This window comes from Orussus abietinus, unplaced genomic scaffold, assembly GCF_000612105.2.
Source record: "Orussus abietinus isolate OABI.00-Male unplaced genomic scaffold, Oabi_2.0 scaffold46, whole genome shotgun sequence".
NCBI classification, from domain to species: domain Eukaryota; kingdom Metazoa; phylum Arthropoda; class Insecta; order Hymenoptera; family Orussidae; genus Orussus; species Orussus abietinus.
Window position 1 is genome coordinate 313,858 of NW_019394349.1, and position 9,149 is coordinate 323,006.

Below are 9,149 nucleotides of genomic sequence, written 5' to 3' on the forward strand. Positions count from 1 at the left end.
ATTAGCGCCATTAGGTGCGTAACTTGGACGAGGGTCACTCGTACGGACGCGTAGAAAGTCGGCGCGCGAATTCAACCAACGGGCCCGTGTGTGGGAAGTAAACGTTATTTACCGAGGGGATCCGCGCGTGTGTGGATATGTATTACATACCTACACGACAGGTAGAATGCATGGGATATAAATCCCCGGGAGTTGCTCCAGCGTTGAGCTCCCGGCAAGCGCGGTTTGCACTGGGTCAGAGACGGATAACGAAGAGGACGTCCTGAAAATGATAATCGGAAATTACTGGGAAATTTTTATACACTGTATATATATTTAGTGGGTGGAGAAGTTTTCGGCGAGGGACCCTGGGAATGTTTCGGTGTAGTTGTGTCATCCGGGTAGGAAAAAAAAAAAAAATATTTCTATAAGTAACATCTTTTAAGGGGGCGTCCGGGATGTCTTTATACGCGCCGGAAGGAGGAAACGAGGAAACCCGAATTTTCGGTCGCCTCGTCTAATGAGGAATGCCTTGCGTTTATGCCCCATCGGGGAAATGTATCGCCGGGGCGCTTTGTTCCTTTGAGGGCTTTGAGGGTAAATTCTGGCCGCCATTTAATCATCCCGCCGCTCCGGAAGAGCGCCGCGCCCTGGCGTGACGTCCCGTCGATTGGATCAGTCGTTCACTTGGAAAAATAAAACTGAAAGGTCCTCGAAACGCTGAACGTCGATGCGATTACCTGTGACCGATAGTCGTATTTTCCAGGCTGCCCCCCGGCGAAACGGCCGGCCGGCAGGAACGGAATTGATATACCCTGGAAATCGGCAAAGTGGCCGCGGGTGGTGTCAGGAAAAGGGATGAAAAAAAAAACGTGGACCCCGATACGAATACCGCGTCGCATGGTTTTGTGTTATCTCCCGCCCTGTATAACTGGAATTCCTGTATTTCCAATTATATCTCCATTTATCAATCTCGTAATGGCGATGACGACCGTTCGGCCTTGGCGCCGTCTACGTTCACGGCGTCCAGGTGCCGCGACCTCGGGGGCATTTTGGCAGGACTTCGAGAGGGGCTCGCCTGAACGCGGCCCTCTGGGATGAGGAAAGGAGAAAGAAAAGGGTACTCGCGATAGAGGAGGTCGGGTGAGAGGCCCGGACCACGTCGTTCGCAACGTGACCGGGGACCACGTGACAGTGACAGCCAATCGGAGCGGCCGCGCGGCCCGCGGTCACGTTGCGCTCGGCGTGGCTCGAGCCCCTTCCCTCGTCCTCCGTCACCGCGATCGCGTTCAATCGCGCAGTTGAGCGCAGTTTAACGCCAGCGGTAGATTTTCACGGTGCTTTTCGCCGATCGAACCCGTCGACGGGGAGATCCGATCTCGGAAAGTGGAGGACGGTCCTGAAAGGCGAGGGAAATTTCGCAAAGGGGAGGGACTCCACCCGCGCGTTCGGAAAATCCCTCGCGGAACCGAATCGCAGATTTCGGAAACGTTTCCCTCCAAGACCCGCAATTCCCACGATTCGGAGGTGGCGGCCTTTCGAATCGTGTATTTGACGGGGCGAAGTTCGGCCTGGGGGGAACGAGACAAGTGCGAGCGCGCGTCCTGTTTTACCGACGCGTCGGTAAGGGAGGGACTCGCTCTAGAGAGGCGGGTGGAAGGCATCGACCGGATCTTCGATTATGACTCGCCGAGGGATGCGAAGGGTGCCCGGGAGACAAGATTAAGTACGTCCACGTGGTGGTTGGATTTTTAAACCGAGGTTAGAAAGTCACGGAGAGTGCCCACGCTGCCGCCGACAGGTTTACGGCTTGCTCGATCGGTTTAATACGTCGGGTTGCGATACACCCTGTGGCTTTTTTTATCCCCATTTGCCGGCACGTGCTGGGTGTTTTTTTTTTTTTTTCCCGGACAATGGGTGTATGTACCTGGCTTAATGGAACTATCTCCAGGAGGGTCGTCTTTATGAAAGCGATCCCTAGGGGGTTTATCGCTGTTGGGATTTTTCTATATATTTTTGGGAAGAGGTACTCCATGTTGGATGTACGTACAATGTCGCTTTTTGGCCAGTTGGTCTATGGAATGAATTAGGCTCGATCGGAGAGCAGTCGGACCCCGAACGTAAATCCACTTTGTAATTGGCATCGCTCGATTGGCATTGGTGTAATTGCTCGTTTCCAGATCTGCGGCCACTTAACTAGCGCAATCGGTTCGCCGATAATTAAAGTTACGTGTGCGTCGTCGCGATCGACCGAGGGAATATCCCGAGGACGGTACTTACCGCGACTCCAAGATTGCATGAATTTCCCCCCGGGATTCGCGGGATCTCTCCCGAATATCGTACGGGAAAGTTGAACGCCGGATGCACGCTCCGAAGCGCAGACAACGCGTTTGAGGAAAACAGTGCCTGGAATCTATTTAGGGGAGGATTTCATTCGCGATAATAATCCCGCTTTGGAACTGGATATTCCATGGAAAATGGAGTCGGTTATTCGGCTACAGCCGAGAGACATTTGTATCCCCGAAAAAGGTTGAGAGAGAATTATAAATCCTTTTACGACGACCCGAGGAAAAACCTGCGACTGGTTAAAGAGCAGTTTTTCAGTTTCCTCAGGGTTAAAATAACCCGATATCACCGACATCCGGTTAAGTCAGCTTTAAGGCTCCGTCGTATGAAAAGGTCCCTTATATGAAAAGTTTCCGGAAGGAAGTCCGCGGTAAAGGTGTCTCGGGGGGAGTGAACTCGAGCCGTAAAAATCTTCCCTGGCTCGTTGCTCAATTCTCGCGGAATTCTCCGTCGAGATTGGTGTCTAGGATCGGCGGCATCGTAGTCGCCGTAATCGACCGTGGAAATAGCTCCACGTAGTGCGGGTATTAATTAGATTGCGCAATCATCACCGGGATTATCATAAAACGGAGCCTTTGAATGGACGCTTAAGAGCGGGCGCTAAATTTACGCGGTTACCAGTTACCGGCAATTATTTCTTCCGCACTCAGAGGAGGAATAACAATCGTGGAAATGAATTCCCTAGTGCGGACGTGCGAGCGAGAAGCCAATGCCATTTAGCGAGGGCCTCCTCCTCCTCGACTTGGACCTTGAAATCCCAGGGTTGGAAAACCCTCCCTTCCTCGTTTCGAAAAAAGTACCCCGGTAATAATTTCCCCCTTTATCTTGCAGCGAGACCGGCAGTCTTCGGCGAGGAGAAGTAATCCGAAGAGTGCACCTACGCCCTTTACAGAAGACGACCCTTTTCCACGGGGGAAGGTGAACCGATCGATCGAAATCCAAGACCCTGGCAGCATGTCTCTGGAAACAAACGGAAGCCGCGCACTGTTCCAGATCGACAAATCGCTTTAGAGCCGCCCGTAGATAAGAGGAACGGAGCCGCAATCATGGCGCATTTTTTCAAAGACTAAATTCTCGCCGGAATTAAAAGATGACCGGAAGTCTGTCGGAGCTGGACCAGGGACCTCCCACCAGGGGAGGCAGGGGGAAACACACGGTCCATTGGTTTCGAAAAGGGCTGCGATTACACGACAACCCTTCCTTAAGGGATGGCCTCCTCGGCGCGTCCACCTTCAGATGCGTCTTCGTCCTGGATCCCTGGTTCGCAGGGAGCACGAACGTCGGCATCAACAAGTGGAGGTGCCAAAGATGATCGATATTAAGAGCAAGCGAACCCTTGCGAGAGATTCGCCGGAGTCTTACCACGACTCGGAGAAATTCCGCGGCTTTGGTTTGTCGTTAAAAGCCGGTGGTTCTTCTCCGGCCTTCTCCGGTGACTGGGAAATTAATGGCGAGGAGTTTCGGACTTGGCATGGGGGGCTTGGATATCGAAGTTTCTTCGATTGGGCATTCCGGCGAATTTCTACGAGATTTCACGTCATCTCGAAAGTTTCACAGCCGGCCAGTAAGCATTTCCCGAGGAGGCGCTCCCGAAGTTTGCCGAGCTGACTGCAAAACATTCGAGAGGCGCAACGGAGAGAGAAATGCATCGGCTGTGTCATCAGTTGCACCGGCCGATATATATTTTCATGAATGTCAATACTTAACGCGTGCCGCACTGTCGGGAATTACGGGTTTTAAGTGTAAGCTAATTTAGAAATTGTTCGCTGAATCTGGGAAGGAAATAGCGTCGGCGCTCCCTTTTTAGAATCTCCTCCGGTCGATACGTCGCAAGCTCTATTTCCTGAAAGTGGCGTAACCTTTAGCAGCAAAAATACTATTGCGCTAACAACAGGTAGATTTTACACGACAGGCGTTGGGATCCGTCGAAGAATTTTTTTACTCGTTAAAGGGGCGAAATCAACCCTCGACCCTTGTCGAGGAGTTTGGGCGCGAACTCCTGAAATATTTTCTTAATAATCGGCCCATTCGATCTTGTACGACGGAGTGTGCCCTGGAAGGCGGCATTGTTTAATGGTTATTAATTGTGTCCTCGTTTCCAGATTCCTTCTGCAGTGCCTCGAGGACCTGGACTGCTCGCTGAGGAAGCTTAATTCCCGCCTCTTCGTGATACGTGGCCAGCCGGCCGATGCCTTGCCAAAACTCTTCAAAGAGTGGGGCACCACGAATTTAACCTTCGAGGAGGATCCCGAGCCTTTCGGACGAGTCCGGGACCACAACATCTCCACCCTCTGCAAGGAACTCGGCATTTCCGTGGTGCAGAGGGTATCGCACACCCTCTACAAACTGGACAAGTGAGTATTCTCTGGAGATCGTTTGGCCAACGAGCACTCCAGGTTCTCTCGGCTCGAACTTTACCCGGGCACAGCTGGGGTACATTTCCGGTATCTGGGACGGCGAATTTACTTCCTTCCGCCCATTGGAACTCGCCCTGGGACTCGATCCTTGACTCCATGCAGATTTTTATTTTTTTTTTTTTCCAATAGAGCGCAGTTGTATAATGTTTGGTTTTTTCTTTCTTTCATTTCTAGGATCATTGACAGAAACGGGGGCCAGTCGCCGTTGACTTACCACCAGTTTCAGAACATCGTGGCCAGCATGGAGCCTCCGGAACCGCCGGTACCGACCGTAACCAGCGCGTGCATCGGCGGTGCATATACCCCCCTAGAAGACGACCACGACGACGTTTACGGGGTCCCCACTTTAGAGGAATTAGGTGAGGCGCGAACGAGGTGGTTGCACAGAGCTCGATTAAAATTTAACCGGTGTTTGCGTATCGATATGAATCGCGTTTGAGCGCGGTCTAAGGCAGCGCTTAAACCCCAGGTTAAATTTTAAAGCGAAATCTATACCCCCTCAGACATAGCGGGAGGCAGTTAAGGCGGAATAAGCGAGTTACCCCAAGTTCTTAGATTCCGACCGGTTAAGTCTTCGCCCTTAATTTCCCCCAGATCCCGTCGAATAATTAAACTTGCATTCGGCACAGCTTCCCCTATCGTTCTTTTGGCTCGCTTAAAGCTGTATTAATGTAATCTTACGGCGATTTCGGCTAGAAGAAACGAACGGAGGTGAAGCGACGCTACCCTTGCTCGGGGATCGAATTCTCGCTCCCGATATGACATCTCCGAGGAAGTGGACCATATTTTTACTCTGCCTGACGTATCGACATTTAATTGGCTCTAAGGTTTCTCGCGCCCCGGCGCTACGGGTGCCCAGTGGAACGACAAGAAGTCGAGATGTCGGCCCGATGGACGTTCCCATTATAAAAGGCGTTTTCCAGGCTTCGACACGGAAGGGTTGCTTCCGCCCGTTTGGGTCGGCGGGGAGAGCGAAGCTCTGGCGAGGCTGGAACGTCATCTCGAGAGGAAAGCCTGGGTGGCAAGCTTTGGCAGACCGAAGATGACACCGCAGTCCCTGCTGCCGAGCCAGACCGGCCTCTCGCCCTTCCTCCGATTCGGGTGTCTCAGCACTAGGTTGTTTTACTACCAGTTGACGGATCTGTACAAAAAGGTCAGCGAAATGGATCCCATCCGACCCTGTCGAGCGAGACCGTGAATGTACCAAAATGAGCGAACAGCGAATTTGAACCGTTCCACGTCTTTTTTTCCAGATAAAGAAGACCGCGCCTCCACTGTCGCTCCATGGGCAGCTTCTATGGCGGGAGTTCTTCTACTGCGCCGCGACGAAGAATCCGAATTTCGATCGGATGCAGGGCAACCCGATTTGCGTGCAAATACCCTGGGACAAGAACGGCGAGGCCCTGGCCAAGTGGGCAAACGTGAGTAAACTCCTCCGGATCCATCTTGATACTTTCCCCACCTGCGATGCCCGCCCCCGGGAGGGGAGTCCTTCGGTCCTCGACCTAGTTGGATCTTTAAAATCTTCGATTCCATTTCGAGCCTCTCTTGAACAGGGCCAGACGGGGTTTCCATGGATCGACGCGATAATGACGCAGCTCAGGGAGGAGGGCTGGATCCATCCCCTGGCCAGACACGCCGTGGCTTGCTTCTTGACCAGGGGGGACCTTTGGATCTCCTGGGAGGAAGGAATGAAGGTAAAATGTCGCGCTAAGTGCTGGCATTTCAGACTCGCTAAACGAGAGCCTCGCAGGAGCTGCGAAATGTCCCGTCGACCTGATGAGGTCGGCTTGGGGGAAAGATTTATTTACCCGGGGGTGCATGTCGTTCCAGGTTTTTGACGAACTTCTCTTCGACGCCGATTGGTCCGTCAATGCCGGCATGTGGATGTGGCTGTCCTGCAGCTCGTTCTTTCAACAGTTCTTCCATTGCTACTGTCCGGTCCGCTTTGGTCGGAAAGCAGACCCTAATGGCGATTACATTCGGTAGGGACGGACCTCTGGATAGGGAAGCTAATTCTCCCACGGTAACGAGAGCGGTAAAGAAACGGTACAAGTAATTACTTACCTTCGTCAGGCGTTACCTACCGGTGCTGAAGAATTTCCCGACTCGGTACATCCACGAGCCCTGGAATGCACCATTGAGCGTGCAGCGCACCGCTAAGTGCATCATAGGGAAGGAATACTCCAGGCCCATGGTGAATCACAGCAAAACCTCCAGAATTAACATCGAGCGCATGAAGCAAGTCTACCAACAGCTGAACAAGTATCGCGGAACTGGTGAGTGTAAGTTGCAAAGGGCCAAATGCACCGGATACCTTTTTATGCTCCGAAGAGTCCAGTGTCGGCTCTCCGGGGAGCTTCCGCATGATCTTTTGCAATGTTTTACGCGCAAAGCGTTTACAGCGTCGGTTTGTTTCTTCTTGGTTGCAGAAGGACCCGCAAAGGGGACGGCAGATGCCGGGTAAATGACGTTAATTGTTAAATTATACGCGAGGGGGGATTCATCTCGAGAGGTCAGCCGATTAATCGACGTGTTCTCTTTCTTTCTGTCCGCGGGGTCAAGTCTTACTTCCTGAAGCGCATCTTTCCTCGAGGGGGTGCAGCCACCCGGAGGGGAACCAGGAAGAGTCCCCGACGAGTCTGGAAGCCAGCTGGAAGGTGGACGGTAACGCAACGTGTCGATAACGCCCAGAAAATCGGCACTTATCGAACATTCGATTTCGATCGCAACTTCGGCTGGATTTTGGCGAGGGCGGGTGTATTATTTAATTCCTATTTTATATAAAAATAAACGAGAGGCCGAGAAGTTCGATCGACTCTGCAGGAAGGGGTGTGAAGGAGTAATTAAGAAATCGGTGATAACTGATGATAGGAGTGATATTAAAATAAGGCGGGAAATGACAATGAAAAGTGCAGTGAACGATCGCCAGGACTTGGCAGCCGGTCAAGAGGTGTAACGAAGGAGCCCAAATGGTTTCATGTCAACAAATGATATATTTTTAGTGCCTATACAGTGAGTTTCTTGTCTCCTCTAGTTTTACAGTACATTTTTTTCTCATTAGATTTAAACAATTACAAATGAATACTGCTCGTAACACTCAAAAACGAAACTAACTCTCTCGCCGCAACCTCGCTCACTCTCCCTCTCTTACAAATGATTACGCAGCGCTCTCTCGATAACTATTACCATAATCGTCCTGGTAGTATTGACAGTAGTGACAGTAATGATGATAATAATCAATAATAATAACAATAACCCCATCATCGTCGTTATTAATCGCGAAGTACTCTCTAGATTTACATTACGCGGGCGTACGCTCGTGCCCGAACTTACATCGAAACTTAAGAAATCGCACGGTACAAACGCAAACGATTAATGATCTTCGTTTCGTTTCGTTCGAGCAGGATCGCTCCAGGACTCTGAATGGAGCAGGTGCGGGAGCGGTCGGGTTATGGAGTCAGTGATGGACCATCTCGAGATGTTTTTCTCTGTCAAGCGCCGTTCAGGAGGAGCGGATTTCACGCTTTACGCGGAGAGTCCGAAAACTCGAGGAGAGGTAATGTCTCGCGGATCTTGATTTATTTATTTATTTTTATTTTTTTTCTCTTTCCTTTCAGGTCATCCTTAGAAAATGCCCATCTCGCGGGGAGGTGCTCGATGCATGTATGCGACGACTCTTCGCCGGATTTCATATTTCAAGGACTTGGCTCTTGATGGACCATGGAATTAACGTCGCAAGCGATGACGCGTAATTCCCGGTCGAGGCAGAGCTCGTTAAAGGTCTTCACATTTGTCTAGGAAAATCAAGCCCGAAGCTTATCGATCGGAGGTGGGATTCCTGGAGGATCGTCTTCCGTTCCGCGTTCTCCAGCCGGAGCGGGTCCTTATGCATTCCGGGCAGGCGCAATCAATGGGGAGCGCGATGAGACTTCCCCGAGGGAATTTTATCCCGCGACAAAGATCCCTGCGGAAATTCCGACGATACGTCCCTGTCGTCCGCACCGGTTCCGCCCGACGCAACGGAGCATAATGTATGCGCAGCAATTCCGCATTTCGGACCCGCCACCGAGCCCTGCGATCCGGTCGATTTTCCGCTCTCTATCCGTCTCGCTCCTATCGGCCCTCTCGCTCTTGCCCCCGTTGAAATCTCTTCCCGGATGGCCTCGCTCCGATTTTCCCGGCGAAGTGGCCTTCGAGGGCCGACTTTTCCGAAATCCATCGGGATGATTTCCCGGGGAAAAGCCCCGTCGAGGTCGACAGGAGCGATTCGGCGGACACGCGCCGACCTTACCGCGACTCTTCGCGGGAATTCCTCCTTATTCGACCGGCGAACCTCATATTGATCCTTTCCGTTCATTTCAGAATTTCCCGGCACCTCCTGATTTTCCTCGCCTTTTTTCCCGC

At 51.8% G+C, this 9,149-nt stretch overlaps 1 protein-coding gene across 4 annotated transcripts; it reads left to right on the top strand.

Annotated features, from left to right (window-relative positions):
- The first annotated feature begins 1,303 nt into the window (after positions 1-1,303).
- On the top strand, positions 1,304-7,753 carry LOC105702165 (cryptochrome-1). Of its 4 annotated transcripts, none has more exons than XM_012429523.2 (11): positions 1,304-1,705; positions 3,157-3,624; positions 4,428-4,679; positions 4,917-5,101; positions 5,570-5,895; positions 5,996-6,163; positions 6,299-6,439; positions 6,576-6,727; positions 6,819-7,021; positions 7,175-7,205; positions 7,308-7,753. In XM_012429523.2, the coding sequence occupies exons 2-11, from the start codon at positions 3,416-3,418 to the stop codon at positions 7,318-7,320; spliced, it is 1,680 nt and encodes a 559-aa protein (XP_012284946.1). In that variant the 5' UTR covers positions 1,304-1,705; positions 3,157-3,415; the 3' UTR covers positions 7,321-7,753. The 4 variants fall into 4 exon arrangements, with proteins under 4 accessions (XP_012284946.1, XP_012284948.1, XP_012284945.1 ...); XM_012429525.1 differs by having other exon boundaries at positions 6,819-7,027; positions 7,308-7,412; XM_012429522.2 differs by lacking the exon at positions 7,175-7,205.
- Positions 7,754-9,149: the final 1,396 nt, after the last annotated feature.